The 15,373-nt window shown below is 48.9% G+C and overlaps 2 protein-coding genes across 4 annotated transcripts in view; one reads left to right on the forward strand and one right to left on the reverse strand.

Moving 5' to 3' along the window:
* Nucleotides 1–15,373, reverse strand: part of LOC123369342 (maestro heat-like repeat-containing protein family member 7) — a 1,253,347-nt gene that overhangs the window by 593,796 nt on the left and 644,178 nt on the right. The window lies entirely within an intron of this gene.
* Nucleotides 278–15,373, forward strand: part of TNNT2 (troponin T2, cardiac type) — a 32,333-nt gene continuing 17,237 nt past the window's right edge. For both annotated transcript variants that reach the window (XM_045014871.1, XM_045014872.1), the window contains exons 1-9: nucleotides 278–322; nucleotides 6,006–6,053; nucleotides 7,106–7,116; nucleotides 7,243–7,260; nucleotides 8,178–8,207; nucleotides 9,171–9,224; nucleotides 11,459–11,488; nucleotides 12,740–12,775; nucleotides 13,654–13,675. In XM_045014871.1, the coding sequence (XP_044870806.1) occupies nucleotides 6,016–6,053; nucleotides 7,106–7,116; nucleotides 7,243–7,260; nucleotides 8,178–8,207; nucleotides 9,171–9,224; nucleotides 11,459–11,488; nucleotides 12,740–12,775; nucleotides 13,654–13,675 (239 nt within the window). In that variant the 5' untranslated portion in view covers nucleotides 278–322; nucleotides 6,006–6,015. The remainder of the gene's footprint in view (nucleotides 323–6,005; nucleotides 6,054–7,105; nucleotides 7,117–7,242; nucleotides 7,261–8,177; nucleotides 8,208–9,170; nucleotides 9,225–11,458; nucleotides 11,489–12,739; nucleotides 12,776–13,653; nucleotides 13,676–15,373) is intronic.

A 15,373-nucleotide genomic window follows, 5' to 3' on the forward strand; every position in this document is an offset into this window, starting at 1 on the left:
GTGTCAGCCCCTTGGGGACTTGTCTATCTCAGCCCTGCGGGTTTAAAATAGCAATTCTCTGAGGCCATACAACAGCTTGGGCTTATATGGGCTCATGGGGGCGGGAAGAGTTGAACAAGGGGCTGTGACCCACGCTGCTGAAATAGCAAGCAAGTGTTCGCATTCCAAACCGTGCCACGCTCGCATTCCTCCAATCAGGCGTCTGGCCTGGGGGTGGGCTTTGGAGTCCTGTTAAAGCCTCATTCTTCCCAACTGCCTTTCTCAGACACTGTGCCAGCTTCCATTTGGCTGCGAGGGCCCTCACCTTTTCCCTGGGCGAGAGGTAAGGAAACTGCCTCAGGGCACAGCTTGCCAGGCTTAGGGACTTCCATGGAGTTGACTCCCTTTTCAGATGGGACCCGAGTGACCGACCACCTTCCTGTTTGCTAGACCTAGGTATTAATGCTCCAGAGACAGAACAGGTCTGCCCCAACTTCCTTGGCCAAAATTGGCCCCCTCCCAGTTGTTATCCACTCCAGAGATGACCGCATTTCTCTGGTGAAGGGATTCCTCTGGATATAGCATGAGTCTCCTCGCACCAGTTTTTCACTGGCACAACTCCATTAACTTTAATAGAGTTCTCCTGGTTTACACTGGGATGGGCAAAGAGGGGGAATCAGGCCCAGCAGGGTTACTCCTGATTTACGCTGGTGTGAGTAATAAGCAACTTACACCCATTGTGTATGTAAATTGCTTTGGGAGGTGAGAAGTGCTATAGAAACCTAAGAGACTGTTATGTTCCCAAGTCCCTCATTGGCAGACAGAAAGCACAGTGAGGGTGCAGGATGTTTGTGCTACTGAGTTCAGAATGCATCACTACAAGTAGCAAATGAAACTACATAATGGCTATTGATTTTTGCATTGTTCTTTGTATAAACACTGCAGAGCTAAACATTTGGAAATACACCTAGCCATTCATTTCTAGGACTTGAAGTAAAACAGTGATTTGGTACTTAGATAACATAGTTCTAACCCAGTGTTAACAGGCATGTTAAAAGAAAAAATCAAGAAGGATTCATAGATTCCAAAGCCAGAAGGGACCATTGTGATCATCTAGTCTGACTTCCTGTATAACACAGGCCGGAGAACTTCCCCTCCAAAGAATTCCTAGAGTGGCTATTTTAGAAAAAGGTTGTTTGGACCATTTAATCCGCAATTAAAACTAGGGGATTATTTGCAGCAAATAATAAATTTAGCTCTGTGAATTGTCCACAGATTTCCTGGATTTATTTATTTTGGTAGCTCAAAATCAGTTAATTTAAAAATTCTATGCAAACACACTTACCAGTGTGTTGCTCATTCACGGTTTGATACTGGCAATTTGAGCTACCTTTGCTGGAGGCGCAGAGTGCGTGGTGTTTCTGGGCACTGCCTGGATGTAGATAACTCTTGAAATCAAGTTTCTGGCACAAATATTCCAAAATTTGCTTTTCTCAAATTTGTCAATAGCTACTTTAAATATTGTGGTCTCAGCTAATGTGGTTTGTTGGGCTCTTGTGGGAAGTGACTGAAGCTGGAGAGAGGTCACTTAAATTTATTCACACACATTCATATTTTTGCCGAACTCTGTCTGTGACAGAGGATCATGTGGAATGGCTTGATGAATGTTTAGGTAGATTTTTGGCTACATGATGAGGGCATGAGAACTGTCTAGAAGTATGCGAAGGCACAGGCACCAGGAAGGGTCAGGAATTATGGTGGCTCAAGAGGGAACTAGGAGTAATGGAAGGAGTTTAAAAAATGAACTTTTAGCATGGAAAAACTTCCTAGTGGTCAGATCTATTAGCATCTGGAATAAGATTATGGAACAGTCTAAATAGTAATAGTGGCACAGAGACTGAGGTGACAGCAAGGCTGTCAGCACTGGCAATCAAACTAACTTCCAAAGGAAATGCTGGAAGACTTATCACTTAAAAGGCTTAAAGCTAGGATGAACCAAGCCCTGGAAGATGTACTGTTATCCTGAGACCAAGCCTGTGCTGGACTATAGGATGTAGTAGGTCTTCCTCTATCAGTAATGTTTCTGTTTCTGGATTCAGGCAGCAAAGTTCCTTAAGTTAGCCTCTTATACCTGGCCTGCGTAATAAATACTGAAAAGATGGATCTGGGACCAGCTGTTACACAACATTGGAAAAGGCGGCCATTGTACAGCAGAGCTGATTTGCTGAACAGGTGGTTTGACACATGAGAGTTATTCGTAGAAGTGCCTGAAACCTGGGTTTTGGTAGGAGAGTTTCATCTATTGTGGGGATCTGGGACAAAACTGAGCTGCTGGCCAGAGTTGGCAAGTTTCTCTGGGGTTCAGGAATGTGTCAGTGAGCTGAAAGCCTGCCAGTCAGACAAGTCTCAGGGCATGGTGTTTAGACAAGGCTTGCTCAACGGCGCCAGGTGGGAACCAAACAAAAGGGATGGCTTGAGCAGAGATTCACTTTGATGTTTATTTGAACAGGAAACTCAGAGTGAAAAGCGTTCAAATGGACATGTAGAAACCCACTAACTTTCCAGCCTCCTAGGTCCGTGTTCAGAAGGCTGCAGACAGAGCCTAGTGTCCAATGCAATCAACGAGCAATGCAATAACTGCTGAGAACGTATTTCAAGCTGCCTTCCTAACAGGCTTTGTTACCATCGCTGCTGAGTTAGCCTTGCTGGTGAATCTTATGTTAGCAGTTTGAACATCACCACTTCAGATTTAAGGCCACTTCCCCAGCTCTTTTTCCTAGGTGTTTCCTTATGTTGTTTGTTTGAGGACTTTGGACACTGTCCAGTGGTACCTAGACCATATACAGAGAGAGTAGATAGAATTGAGGAGACACGTCTAAGATGCATAGGACTCCAATGGAAATAATTTGTATCTGCCCTTTCGTCTGAAGAACTGAAAGCACCTCACAAGGATGGGTATTGTTGTCTCCATTTTACAGAGGGGAAAATGGGGCAGAGAAGGTCCATGGATTTCAATGGGAATTATGAGCCTAAAAACCTTGGAGGATCATGGCCTAGGGGTACGTCTACACTGCAAAGTAAAACTCACAGCAGTGAGGCTCAGAACCAGGGTCAACTGACTGGGGCTCGGGCTGCAGGGCTAAAAAGAGCAGTGTAAACATCCCTGTTCTGGCTGGAGCTCAGGCTGTGAAACCCAGCAAGGGGAAGAGGGTCTCGGAGCTGGGGTCCAAGCCCAAAAGTCAACATGACTATTTTTAGCCCTGCAGCTTGAGCCAATGGACCTGAGCTCTGAGAGTCTCTGCTGTCTGTCTGTTTTCCTTTGCGCTGTAGACATACCCTAAGTGACTTCCCCAGGGTCACGCAGCAGGTCAGCAGCAGAGCCAGGAATAGAACCCAGGAGGCTTGACTCCAGTTCCTAGTGCTACCCGCTTGCTGGGATGGCCGAGCGCAGACAGTACTGAGTGCAGAGACCTTCCTCTCCTTGACAGGGCTGCTGGAGGCTGGCAGCATTTGGAAAGCCAGCAAGCGAGTTAGTAATGAGGTTTCACGTCATTTTCTTTCCATGGTGGCGGGTTTAAGATTACAGGACACTTGAGTTGCGGGTGACTCTTACTAGGCCCCAGAGAAGGGATTGGGACCCAGGATAAACGACATGTCAGAGGAGCTAACACGCAGCTCTGAGATTCAAGGCAAGAGTTACAGTGTTAGCCTCTCTGCCTTCCTGAGTGGCCAGGGGAAAGTGGCTGATTTCTCTGAGGAAAAGCCAGTCCCATGGCATGTGTCCAATGCGGTAGAAGGAAAAATGGTGGCTAGGTGTGAGAGACCAGCCCTTAATGCTAAGAACAACTGAGGAGCAAAATAGGCTGTTTCCTGGGTTTATTCTCCTCCCCTGCACTTCCCACCCAACATAACTCTCTCTTAGATCATCTCTGGGCGGAGAGGTTGCAATGTACCCTGGGCTGGGCTAGGAGCTCAGAGTTATCAGTGCTGACTGATGATGTTCCTAAGCTCTTGCTTCCTATTTAAGGAGAACTATGTTGCTGAGCCACGGGGGGAGTAACAGGGGGGCTCAGGAAGGGTTATCTCAGTCAAGACGCCATTATTAGATGCCGGCTCAGCACTGGGGTGGTTAATTTCCCCTTTCTTTGTGAGATAATTATAGACATTCCTACCTGTTTGTGACGAGCACAGATCCTCTCAGAAATGAGCTATTCCCTCTCAGTCAAATTACCATCCCTGCTCCACTGACACTGCAGCGACAGGGAATTTACAAATGAAGGTCTGGCCACCACAAAAGATGGGACCTGGAAAGGGTTTCCATTGGCTCAGAAGTGGCATCCCCCTGACTCCCCAGTCTCTCCCTAGGACTTCCTGCCATGACACAAGAGGCCATTTTGCTTTGGCTGCCATGGCCCTGCTGAGTCTTGATGCAGCTGAGTCATTCAAAGCTGCCCCAGACCCAGCTTCACTGGCCACAGAAGGAAGGATTCTCCCTGTGTAACTGCAGTAGGTACGTAGAGGGAATCTTCAGGTGGCTCCTTAGCCATTCTGCTGCTAGCCACCAGCTTGGAAGGCATGGCTGGGAGAAAGTGGTGCCCCAGGGATCCCTAGTGGCCAGAACCACCCCAGGGGGCCCTAGGATTGGGGAAGGAAAGATGTGGCTTAATGCAACTATTGTGCACTCCCACCGCTACGCTGCAGCTCAGCATTTAGCTTATGGTGTGAGTGGAAAAGCAAAAAATCCAAAATGACAAATGAGTGTTAATATAAAAGCCAGGGAGACAAAGGGATTTATTCACACCCACAAATGACCTGCATCGCGTGACATCTAATCCATCTCCAGCTCGATACTTCAGTGTCTCCATGCCTTTCTAGGGCACCCGTCAGCATGGTAGCTACGCACCAGGTGTGGGGAATCTGAGGAAGGTTCTGATCTGTATGCAATGAGTTTTTTGTGCAGGGCCTCATGTGCCTGCTGCTCAGAGGAAAAGGGAGGAGGTAATGGGAGTGTGACACAAGACACAAGTGAATCAAAATGAAAATTCCTAGTCTAAACAAATATGTGGATCAGACCGTTCAGGTTTCTCTGGTTGTTGGTGAGTTGCTGTAAATATCTTGCAAAGCAACTGAATTTTCAGACATGGCCCCTGATTTTGGGTGCCTGGATTTCTGGATGCCATCTCCTTGGCCTGATTTTCAGACGTGGAGAGTACAGCTATTAGAGGGTGCTCAGCATAGCTGACAATCAGTCCAAACGTGTCTCAAGTTGGGCACTCAGAATCAGTGGCCATGTGGGAAATTGTGGGCCATGGTGCTGCCCAGAGTTCATCCCAGATGGACACAGAAATCCTATTCCCATATAGAATCATAGAATATCAGGGTTGGAAGGCACCTCAGGAGGTCATCTAGTCCAACCCCCTGCTCAAAGCAGGACCAATCCCCAACTAAATCATCCCAGCCAGGGCTTTGTCAAGCCTGACCTTAAAAACCTCTAAGGATGGAGATTCCACCACCTCCCTAGGTAACCCATTCCAGTGCTTCACCACCCTCCTAGTGAAAAAGTTTTTCCTAATATCCAACCTAAACCTCCCCCACTGCAACTTGAGACCATTACTCCTTGTTCTGTCATCTGGTACCACTGAGAACAGTCTAGATCCATCCTCTTTGGAACCCCCTTTCAGGTAGTTGAAAGCAGCTATCAAATCCCCCCTCACTCTTCTCTTCTGCAGACTAAACAATCTCAGTTCCCTCAGCCTCTCCTCATAAGTCATGTGCTCCAGCCCCCTAATCATTTTTGTTGCCCTCCCCTGGACTCCCTCCAATTTTTACACATCCTTCTTGTAGTGTGGGGCCCAAAACTGGACACAGTACTCCAGATGAGGCCTCACCAATGTCGAATAGAGCGGAATGATCACATCCCTCAATCTGCTGGCAATATCCCTATGTCAAAGAATGAAGGACTGACTGTGCTACTGTGGTTGTTATTGTAGCTTTTAACACTCTCTCTAATTTTATTTTCCTGCTAGTCAACTGAAAATGTCGGACGTCGAAGAAATCATCGAAGAATATGAAGAGTAAGTACTGTGCTTTAAAATCTTCCTGCCCACGGCCAGTCCTTTTCATGCAGAGGTACAGCAAGCAGCTCGCTCTGTGGCTGCCATCGCAATTCTGGTGCAGCTGCATCAAGTCCCATAGAGAGTCATCCACTCTCATTATTACCCAGCCCTGTCTGGAGCTGTGGGAATAATTCAAGTTTTTATTAGTAGTAACAACAATGCCCTCTAGTTCTTTAGACAGCACTTTTCGCCATTAGATCTCAGAACTGCAGGCCACAAAACCATCCTTCGTTCCCATAAATGAGAACCATGATTAAGTGGTTTTTTATTTTTTTGTTTCTCTTTACCAACCCTCCGATCCCACTGGTGGGGATGACCCAAGCCCTGAGATCCAAACACCTCCAGACTTCAGGAAAGTTGGGACCCAGATCCAGACAAAAACCTTCCAGCATGGGCCCATCTCTGCTGTCATGTAATGAGAGGGACAAACGCAGCTTGTAGAAATGCATAACACAATAGTGTAAACTGGCCATGGAGGGCTCTCTGAACTCCCCCTCCTTCCCACCCCCATAAAGCTGCTTTGGAAACGGGCTGTCCCATCTTGCAAATATTTTTGAGAGTCCAAAAACTCGTCCAATTCCAAATTAGGATGAAAAATAAAAAAAATCTCAAATGTTTGAGTCAAAAACACCGAAAAATTCAGATCAATCAAATTGTCTGAATTTTGAACCATTTTGTTAGGATTTTGACCTTTTTGACTTTTATTCAGTCTAATTATCTTAAATTTTTAAATGAACATTTATTTTGAACCAGAATTTTTCCTTTAGCGAATGTCAACACAAAACACTCTTCCCGCCCCCGCCGCTTCCCCCAAGTTGGAAAATGCTGAAACAGATGCTGTTTTGAGAACAGTTTGTTTGGACAAATGAGCATTTTTCAATGAAAATACAACTTGTTGAAAAATTCTGATCAGCCCCTCCCCTACCCCCTTCCTGGGACCAGCCACTGGGAGAAATGTGCCGCTCTGCAGCCAATGCTCTAACCCAACGGTTTCTCCTTTGGCTTTGCAGGGAACAGGAAGGTAAGAGGAAGAGAAGCATCTTTCTGCACATCAGGACAGACTGAAGCGTTAAGACGATCCATGTAACCTCAATAACCTGCTCTCTCTCTCTCTCTCTCTCTCTCTTTCTTTTCCCCCTTCCTGCAGAGGAGTGTATTGAAGAAGGTAGGTTTTTCCCTGTTGTATGGAAGGGACAAGAGGGCACGGGGTGGTTGCTACTGGCTTATTTAGCTACTTTGTTTCCTTTTTTGCTTGGAACGGTTTGGCATGGCATGGCTGCAGATGGGCAGAGCCGTGCGAATATTGTACAGTATAAAAAGATCCTGGGAAGTTCCTTCCAATTTTTAAACAAATTTTTCTTCAGCTGATGTTCAATTAGGGAGAAATTCACCCCGTCCAGAGGACTGACACAACCCACAGGGCGAATGTGCGACTTCAGAAGCACGTAGGCCTCATTCCAGTCCTCTGCACAGGGGTGAATTTCACCCTAAGAGTTTATTTGGCATTCGCTTCATTAGCGAGGATAATTGGAGACGGGCCTCAACTAAATCCTTGGATCTGAGCATGGGGAGAATTCAGGATTGAAAATGTTTGCAGCTCCAGCCTGTCTGCGATAAGAATGTGATAATTGACTGGAAGCTGGCGTCTCAACTGACTTATGTGAGTGACAGTTCAGCCTGAGCTTGCTGCGTTCATAGAATCATAGAATCTCAGGGTTGGAAGGGACCTCAGGAGGTCATCTAGTCCAACCCCCTTTTCAGTATGAGGACTGGAAGCTGAAGAGTTATGCATCTAGCAGCTTTGCAGCCTTCCCTGGTGTGTCTGTGTGTGTGAGTGAGATTATTTGTAATGTCTGCTGGATATTGGTGAAGAAAAGCCTTAATTTTCTACAGCTTTATTAACGCCTGGGCAACACCTGCACAGCAGACTCTGGTAAACACCAGGAAAGCTGTAAGACATAGATGGGAAAGTAGAGATCAATAAAATACCAGTGGACGCTCTAGCTAGATGCCACACCTTTATGATACCTGACTAACCTTTTCCGCTTATTCCTTTCACTGTTGCCACTTTCCACCTTGAAGAAGAAGAAGAATGGATAGAGGAGGAAAATGGTAGTAAAATATTTCTTCTTCTTTCCCTTCCCCACTGCGTGCCAACATTCTGCATATGCAATGTCTGTGATCTGTTGTCTGTACATACATACATGCTCTATCTGATCCATCTACGGGATGGAGTATGATCTCTTTCTTATTCCCATTGCCTATTGGTGTTGCTTGTTGTATCTTCCTCCGTGCTCCCCCTTTCTGCCCTAAGATCATATCTGAATCCATGGTGCATCCTTGTATTTCTAACTTCCATCCATGCGCCAAACTCGCCCATTGTTTGGTTCCTTCTTTTTATTCCTCTTTCTCTCCCCCAGGTAGCACCAGTCCTTTAAATCCCTTCTTAGAGCCCCAGCCGCCTACCAGCGTTTCCTCTCTCTCTCCCACAAAGCACTCTGTTTGTAACAACGCTTCCTCTGTTGGAAGGAGGTGCTCGGATACGCCAGTGGTATCAACAGAGCGTGTGATAGGATAAGAGGGGGACTGACTAAAGGCTGTTCCCTCGGGCACCCACCAGGGCCACTTCTGTTGCCTGGAGGTGATTCAAGAGAACAATGAAAATCACCCCATCCCTGCCCACCCTTCTCCGGGACTAAGCATGTTGCGTCCCTTGTTGCCGTGGAGAGTGATGGACCTTGACTTGGATGTCCCCGTGTGGCACTGCCAGACCCTTGGAAATACCATGAGAGCAGCCCCTTCCCCTTCTAGTCATGCTGGGAACATGGCAGGGCAGAGTCACGTGGAAATGAGGGGGAAACTCCCCCCCCCTCGAAGCATCAATAATAATCTAGGTCAGTTGAGTTTGGGGTGAAGATTCAGGTGAATTCCCATTTTATGCAAACCAAACCATTACCTGTCTCCATTCCATGGCCACATTGCCTTTCCCCCTTGGATACCCCTATGGCTGGCTCACTGTGACATGTACTTTTATCAGCCTGAGTTGCAACCCTCACCTTGCATGTTGTTCCACAGACCAAGAAGAGCATGTAGAGGAGGTAGAAGAGGCTGTGGAAACCCCAGCAGAAGGTAGGTGGCTGAATCTCTAAGAGAGATCTCCCTCTGCCCAGCCTGCTCTGGCCTGTTCATGCATTTCAGTGGGCTGCCTAATCGCTGGGTTGGATTGCACAGCTGAGCTGCAAAAACTCAGGGATACTTAAGATTGCATGTCATTAACTCAAGCTATAGCTGGACAAAGGACCCATACCTCTTCTCAGCTCCGCAAAGGGGTCACTCTCCCTCAGGGGTGCAGTTCCTGGTATGCTGATGCCAAAGGTAGATCTGGGGCCGATCCTGCGAGGTGCTTAGTGCTCTCGGTTCCCATCATGAAGGCACCAGGAGCTTCCTTCCATGGGGTTGTTGGTACTTTGCAGAACTTTGTCTAGAATGTGCAGAATATTGGAGTTGAGAGCCAAGTGGAGAATTTTGCCTGTAAGCAGGATCATAGAATATCAGATTTGGAAGGGACCTCAGGAGGTCATCTAGTCCAACCCCCCGCTCAAAGCAGGACCAATTCTCAACTAAATCATCCCAGCCAGGGCTTTGTCAAGCCTGACCTTAGAAACCTCTAAGGAAGGAGATTCCACCACCTGGGTAACCCATTCCAGTGCTTCACCACCCTCCTAGTGAAATAGTGTTTCCTAATATCCAACCTAAACCTCCCCCATTACAACTTGAGATAATTACTCCTTGTTCTGTCATCTGCTACCACTGAGAACAGTCTAGATCCATCCTCTTTGGAACCCCCTTTCAGGTAGTTGAAAGCAGCTATCAAATCCCCCCTCACTCTTCTCTTCTGCAGACTAAACAATCCCGGTTCCCTCAGCCTCTCTTCATAAGTCATGTAATGCCCCACTGCCCCATCATCGCACTAGGGAAAATGGAGCCATACCTACACCCAAATGGAGAAGGGCTTGCTCCCCTCTGCAGGCCTCATGTCCAAGTCACACTCCCACCCGTCAATTCTCAGCTGCACTGCTCCACAAAGAGCCCCGGCAGAATCTGTGCATTAAAGACACTCCCTGAGGCTCCATGCCTCTCTGAGCTGCCCTTTTCTACAGGGGTGAGAGGTAATATGCAGAGTCAACCCTTTGCAAGCTGCAGCAAACTCCTCCTACTACTACTCTCCAGCTGACTCTGCAGACTGGCCTGTAGTGGGCAGAGTCATGTCTCCAATTATTCCTGACCCTCTCCAGGCCCATTGGTTTGTGTGATGTCCGCCATCTTGGTCGACACTGGGGGTTGAACCGGGGCCCACCAGAGCTAAAAGCTTGAATTACTACAGCCTGAGCTCAAGAGCCAGGCTCCCTAGCTGGGGACTATAAACTGCCTCCTGTTCTCTGCAGCTCAGCACAGTGGGGGCATGTAACAGACTGACCAGTGGGTTAAACTCGCACAGGAGTGGAGGAGCTGTAGCTCTGCAGGGACTGGATCCAAGAACAGCCCTCGGGGGTAACTCTTCCTTCTCCCTGTTCCCCAAGCCCTTGGAAGCATGTTGGAGTTAAGATCACAAACAACACAATTCACAAACAACACAAGATCACAAACAACACTGCTGAGCAGTGGGAACAGTCCACTGTCTTTAGACTCACTATCATCTTCTGAGTAGTGTACAGCACAGAGCACCCCATCAGCCCTGAAATATTAACAAAATCATGTAAATAAAGAGAAACAACACAGCTAGGAGCTGGCATCCTTCTGCTGTTGGAGAGGTCTGTATCTTTCCTCAGCCTGTTAATTTCCAGGTGTAACCCACACACCTCCTCAGTGGGGTGTTCTGTCCCATCAAGTGGCACCAACGGGTGGGAGAGAGCAGGGGAGGGGGAAAGAGATATTAATGAGTTTGCTCTACAGCCTTAGCTGAAGGCGAGCTGGCTTTTAGCTTATGTAGTAGAGGCTCATTTACTAAGCTCCTGAGGTCCCAGGTTTGATTCTGCCTGCCGACGACCAGGGTCCATTGGCGGTACATGGGCTTAAAGCCAAATTCTGGTCTCTGTTATGCTGCTGAAAATCCAGCTTGGCTCTGCAGGTTTCATTATGCCCATTCCCAAGCAACACTGGCGTGACTGATATCAGAATCTGCCCCTTATGGTGTAAAAATTGTCCAGAGCTGTCTCAGCTGTGATCATTCAATACCAACATGCCAGCTGTGCAGACCCAGCCTTTGTGAAGAATGCTAGGAATTCCTCAGGGCATTCATTAGGGAATGTGTCCGCCTGCATGGCCTATCTCTGATCAAATTGTCCTTTCTACTTTTAAAATAGAACACGAAGATGAATCTAAAGAAAAAGAAGGTAAGAGCAAGACTGGGGAGAGGGGTGTGTTCACACGCTGCTCAGTACAGGCCTGATCACACTTGTTCTGAGCCCCAGGTCTCTACTGTTCAGTTGAACTCATCTGCTACAAATAAAGGAGTTTCTGACTCCTGCTGTGCAAAAGGTTCCCAACCAGGAGGGACCTTCCCTGCCTGCCCTGTGCAGAGGGCCCATGAGGATTGCTGTGATCTAGCCTTGTGCTGCACAGGGGAGAATTTCACACACAATGAAGGGGACATTCTCCTGCTTTCAGAGTTTAAGCTCAGTGGGGTAAATGGAAAAGCTTGTCTGGGACTCAGGCCTTTCGAGTGAGGTAGGGCTTGGTTTGGAGGGAATCTGGGGTATCTCCCGTTGAAACTCCATAGAGCTCCTGTTTCCACCTGAAGCCAGTTTTCAGCTGTTTTTTCCCCTTGGAGCACGTATCAGCCCAGTGCTCAGCACCATGTAGGACTAAAGGCTGGGTTTTTAAAAGGTATTTAGGTGCCTAATGATGCAAAGAGGCAACTAGTGGGATTTGCAAAAGCACCTAAAACCTGGCCCTCCGAGTCCACCCCTGCACACTACTGCATATCCCCTACAACATGCCGAGAGCTCTCAGCTCCTGCTAACGTCAATGGCAATAAGGGTGCTCAGCACCTTGCAGCATCAGGTTGCTTGAGCTAGGCCTGAAGAACACGTTTGCATGCACCGCTGCAAAGCCAAGCCATTGTGATTCACGGGGCTCTGCTTCTGCCCCCTCCGTGAGGAGGAGACAATGGGGAGCTGCCCTTGCTCCACTGATGGATGTCTGTGTTGGAGCTCCCACCTTAACCTCCCATGGCCATGACTTCCTACAAGGCAGCTGGAGGCACCCAGACTGACCGTGCCATGACAGGATTTCCAGTGCTGGGGCTGGCAGGCTAGCAGACGCTAGATGTGTTAGGCAAGATGCCACCTAGTGGTCAGTTGGTCAACTACACTCTTTAAGGGTCACTTGGTCAACCTGTTTTGCTCAATTGAGGCCCACCGCGTCTCGAGTCCCCAAAATGGTGATACTAAAAATCTGTGGCCCTGTTTTAGTGGGAAGTGCTGCCTGGGCATAAAATGAAGGATAGGCTCAGTTATCGTCGTCCTTCCCCCAGTCCACCCCTGCTGCCTCCTGGAGTGCAGGGTGTGTGCAGTGGCACTAATCGGCCATGCAGGCGTAGATCGGGCACATGGCCGGGGGCTAAAGCTCTGTCTCTCCCACAGGTGGCGAGGGGGAGCGAGAGCAGGAGTCTGGGGAAGGTAACATATCTGTCTTCTCTCCGTGCCCCACAGAGAGTTGGGCTGGAGGGAAGGAACAAGCAAGCACCCATTCACATACACCCATCCCTTGCTGGGGAAAGGGGACAGCAAACCCTCCTGACCACCCAGATGCCCTCTCCCCTGCTCCATGATGAGAGTGAGCACCTGTCACTAGACAGCAGTAGGACCAGCGGGCGTGGGGAGGTGGGGCACAGGGTGTCACATCCATTCACTTTGGTAGGCTGTGGGGCTGAATAGGGGGGTGAGCTTTGGACCAGACGCCCTGTACCTGGTACCCACATGCCAGCCAGGAGAGCTGTTATGTTCCCTGCTGGTGCGGGCACGCTGCTGGCTTGCTGTGACTGAGGTGGGCATGTACAGTGGGGACACTGCCCGAGCCTGCACTGACAGTTTGGGCAGCCTCTTGGGGTAATGTGTCCTCTGTACCCAGCCTGCCTGCATGAGGTGGGGAGCCTGCAGGGAGCCACGTTATGAATGTCTGAAGCAGCTGCAGGTTGTGGGGCATATACCTCGGTGTCAGGGCAAAAACAGGGCCTACCCTATGCAATGGATTTCTCAGCTGGCTAGCGCTGTCTGGACAGGCAGTAGGAAAGGAGACTGGGCCCAATGCTGAGAGCTGAAATACTCTTTAAGTGGATGGGGGGGGTTGAAATCTGGCCAGATGTGACAGCCTGGGCCCATCTCTAGCCCTAGCTAACAGCCTGGTTCCTCCATACGTGACTCCAGGCTGTAGGTTTACCCTCAGCAGGGCATGGAGCAAAGGGGATCTGGGGGCTCCCGGCCTATCACTGATATTTACGTTGAAGTGGAAAGTGCCATTAACTCTGTGTTTCTCTTTGGTTCCCACGGACCCGCAGGGGAGTCAAAGCCAAAGCCCAAGTAAGTGGAAATGCATTTCATGTAGGGGGATGGGAAGTTTGGATTGTGTGTGTGCAGACTCGTTCTGCCGTAGTCTGTACACAGTGCAGAACATACAGTATTGGCTCGAGCAAAGGGAAGGGGTGGGGTAGGGGCTAAAGAGCCCCAGAACAGGAGAAGGGAAGCGAAATTGGGGGGGAGGGGAGAGAATAGAGAGAAAGGAGGAAAGCAAGTGGGGGGAGGGAGGAAGGAGAACAAAGGAAGAGAGAGTTGGAGAGTGTGGAGCAGGGAGAGGGTGATCAGAGCTGGTGCATCCGGAGCAGCTTGGGCATTCAGTGGCATAATCAGAGCCTCACACTCTGGCATCTGATATAGGAGCCTAGTGGCGCATTCTCCAGTGCAGCCAGAGCCCCCTATGCATTCCTTGAAGCGACCTTCTCGGGAGCGATCCGAGCATCCCCTGAGAGAGAACTACCTGCCCGGGTGGAGGAATCTCCTGCAGATGAATGGGAACGTTCCCATGAATCCCTGGGAGCCCCAATTCCCTGTTAGATGGACAGAACAAGGGAGCACCGAGTGCTCTAGGCCCCGGGAAGGAAACACCCTTCTAAACCTTCTCTTCTCTCCTCTCTCCCTACTCCTTAGTTCCACCCTTCCTAGTGTCACCAGGTAGGCTCAGCTTTCTAAGCCCATGCAGTAATGCTGCTGTGTAACAGTGGGTTGGGCACTTAATTGGTCTGGATGGACACACACATTGCTTTTACTGACAGTTTCAAGGAAGAGCTGGACTAGCCACGTCCTCATCTCAATGAGGTTCAAAGGAACAAAAGGGGTTTGGAGGGAAGCATCAGAAATACCAGTCAGCGAGCTCAATCCGTGGTTCTCTCTCGGCTGAGCAGGGCTCTTACGAAGAGTGATGAGCCTCAAGCGAAACTTTTTCAAATGTGAAGCTGGATTGAGAATCAAAATCTGCATCCAAGGCTCACTGCTACCTTCAGAAAGCCCTCAGTATTCAAACCCTGGCACCTTGATGTCTGAGGCAGCATGGGCCGGCAGACAAGAGACTGGCCTGGGAACCAGGATGCCTGGGTCCTATATTTAGTCTGGCCACTGATTTAGTGTGGACAGGTCCCTGCCCAACCCCGTGCCTCCATTTCCCCACCTGTAGGATGGGGCCTCTCCTTTGAGATCTGTGGGTGGTACCTTGTTAGCAGGGCATTTACATCTGGATACTCCAATAAGCACTTTGGCCCAGTTCCTCCAAGATATTCAGGTGCTTAATGCTCATTGATTTCAGAAATCATGGCAATGTACCGTCTATTGTGTATGATGAGGCTGTTTTACTGACATACTTAAGCACCCCGATACTGCATTCAATGGTGCTATTAAGGTTCCCATATTTGAAACTCAGACCCAGAAGCGTCTGCCCCAGTGCTCCTGGACGACTCACTTCCCCAAAACCTTCTGTTGTTCTTTTTGACGAAACTGACCTCATAAAGCTTATCAAGGGAAAAACACCTGCTAGGTACTCATCGGCAGCTTGGGGTGGGCTGCAGCATCGCTCACTTCTGGTTCCTTGCTTGAAAGTGTGTCTGTTTTCTAAACCTTTGGGGTGCTTTCCTGGTGCAGGTGGCTAGGGGACTTATCTGGTAGCTGCCACTGCAAACGCTAGACTGCAGATGGGGGTGAAATGCACCCCATGCCGAGGGCCAGCAGGAG

This window comes from Mauremys mutica, chromosome 4 (assembly GCF_020497125.1).
Source record: "Mauremys mutica isolate MM-2020 ecotype Southern chromosome 4, ASM2049712v1, whole genome shotgun sequence".
Taxonomy (NCBI): domain Eukaryota; kingdom Metazoa; phylum Chordata; order Testudines; family Geoemydidae; genus Mauremys; species Mauremys mutica.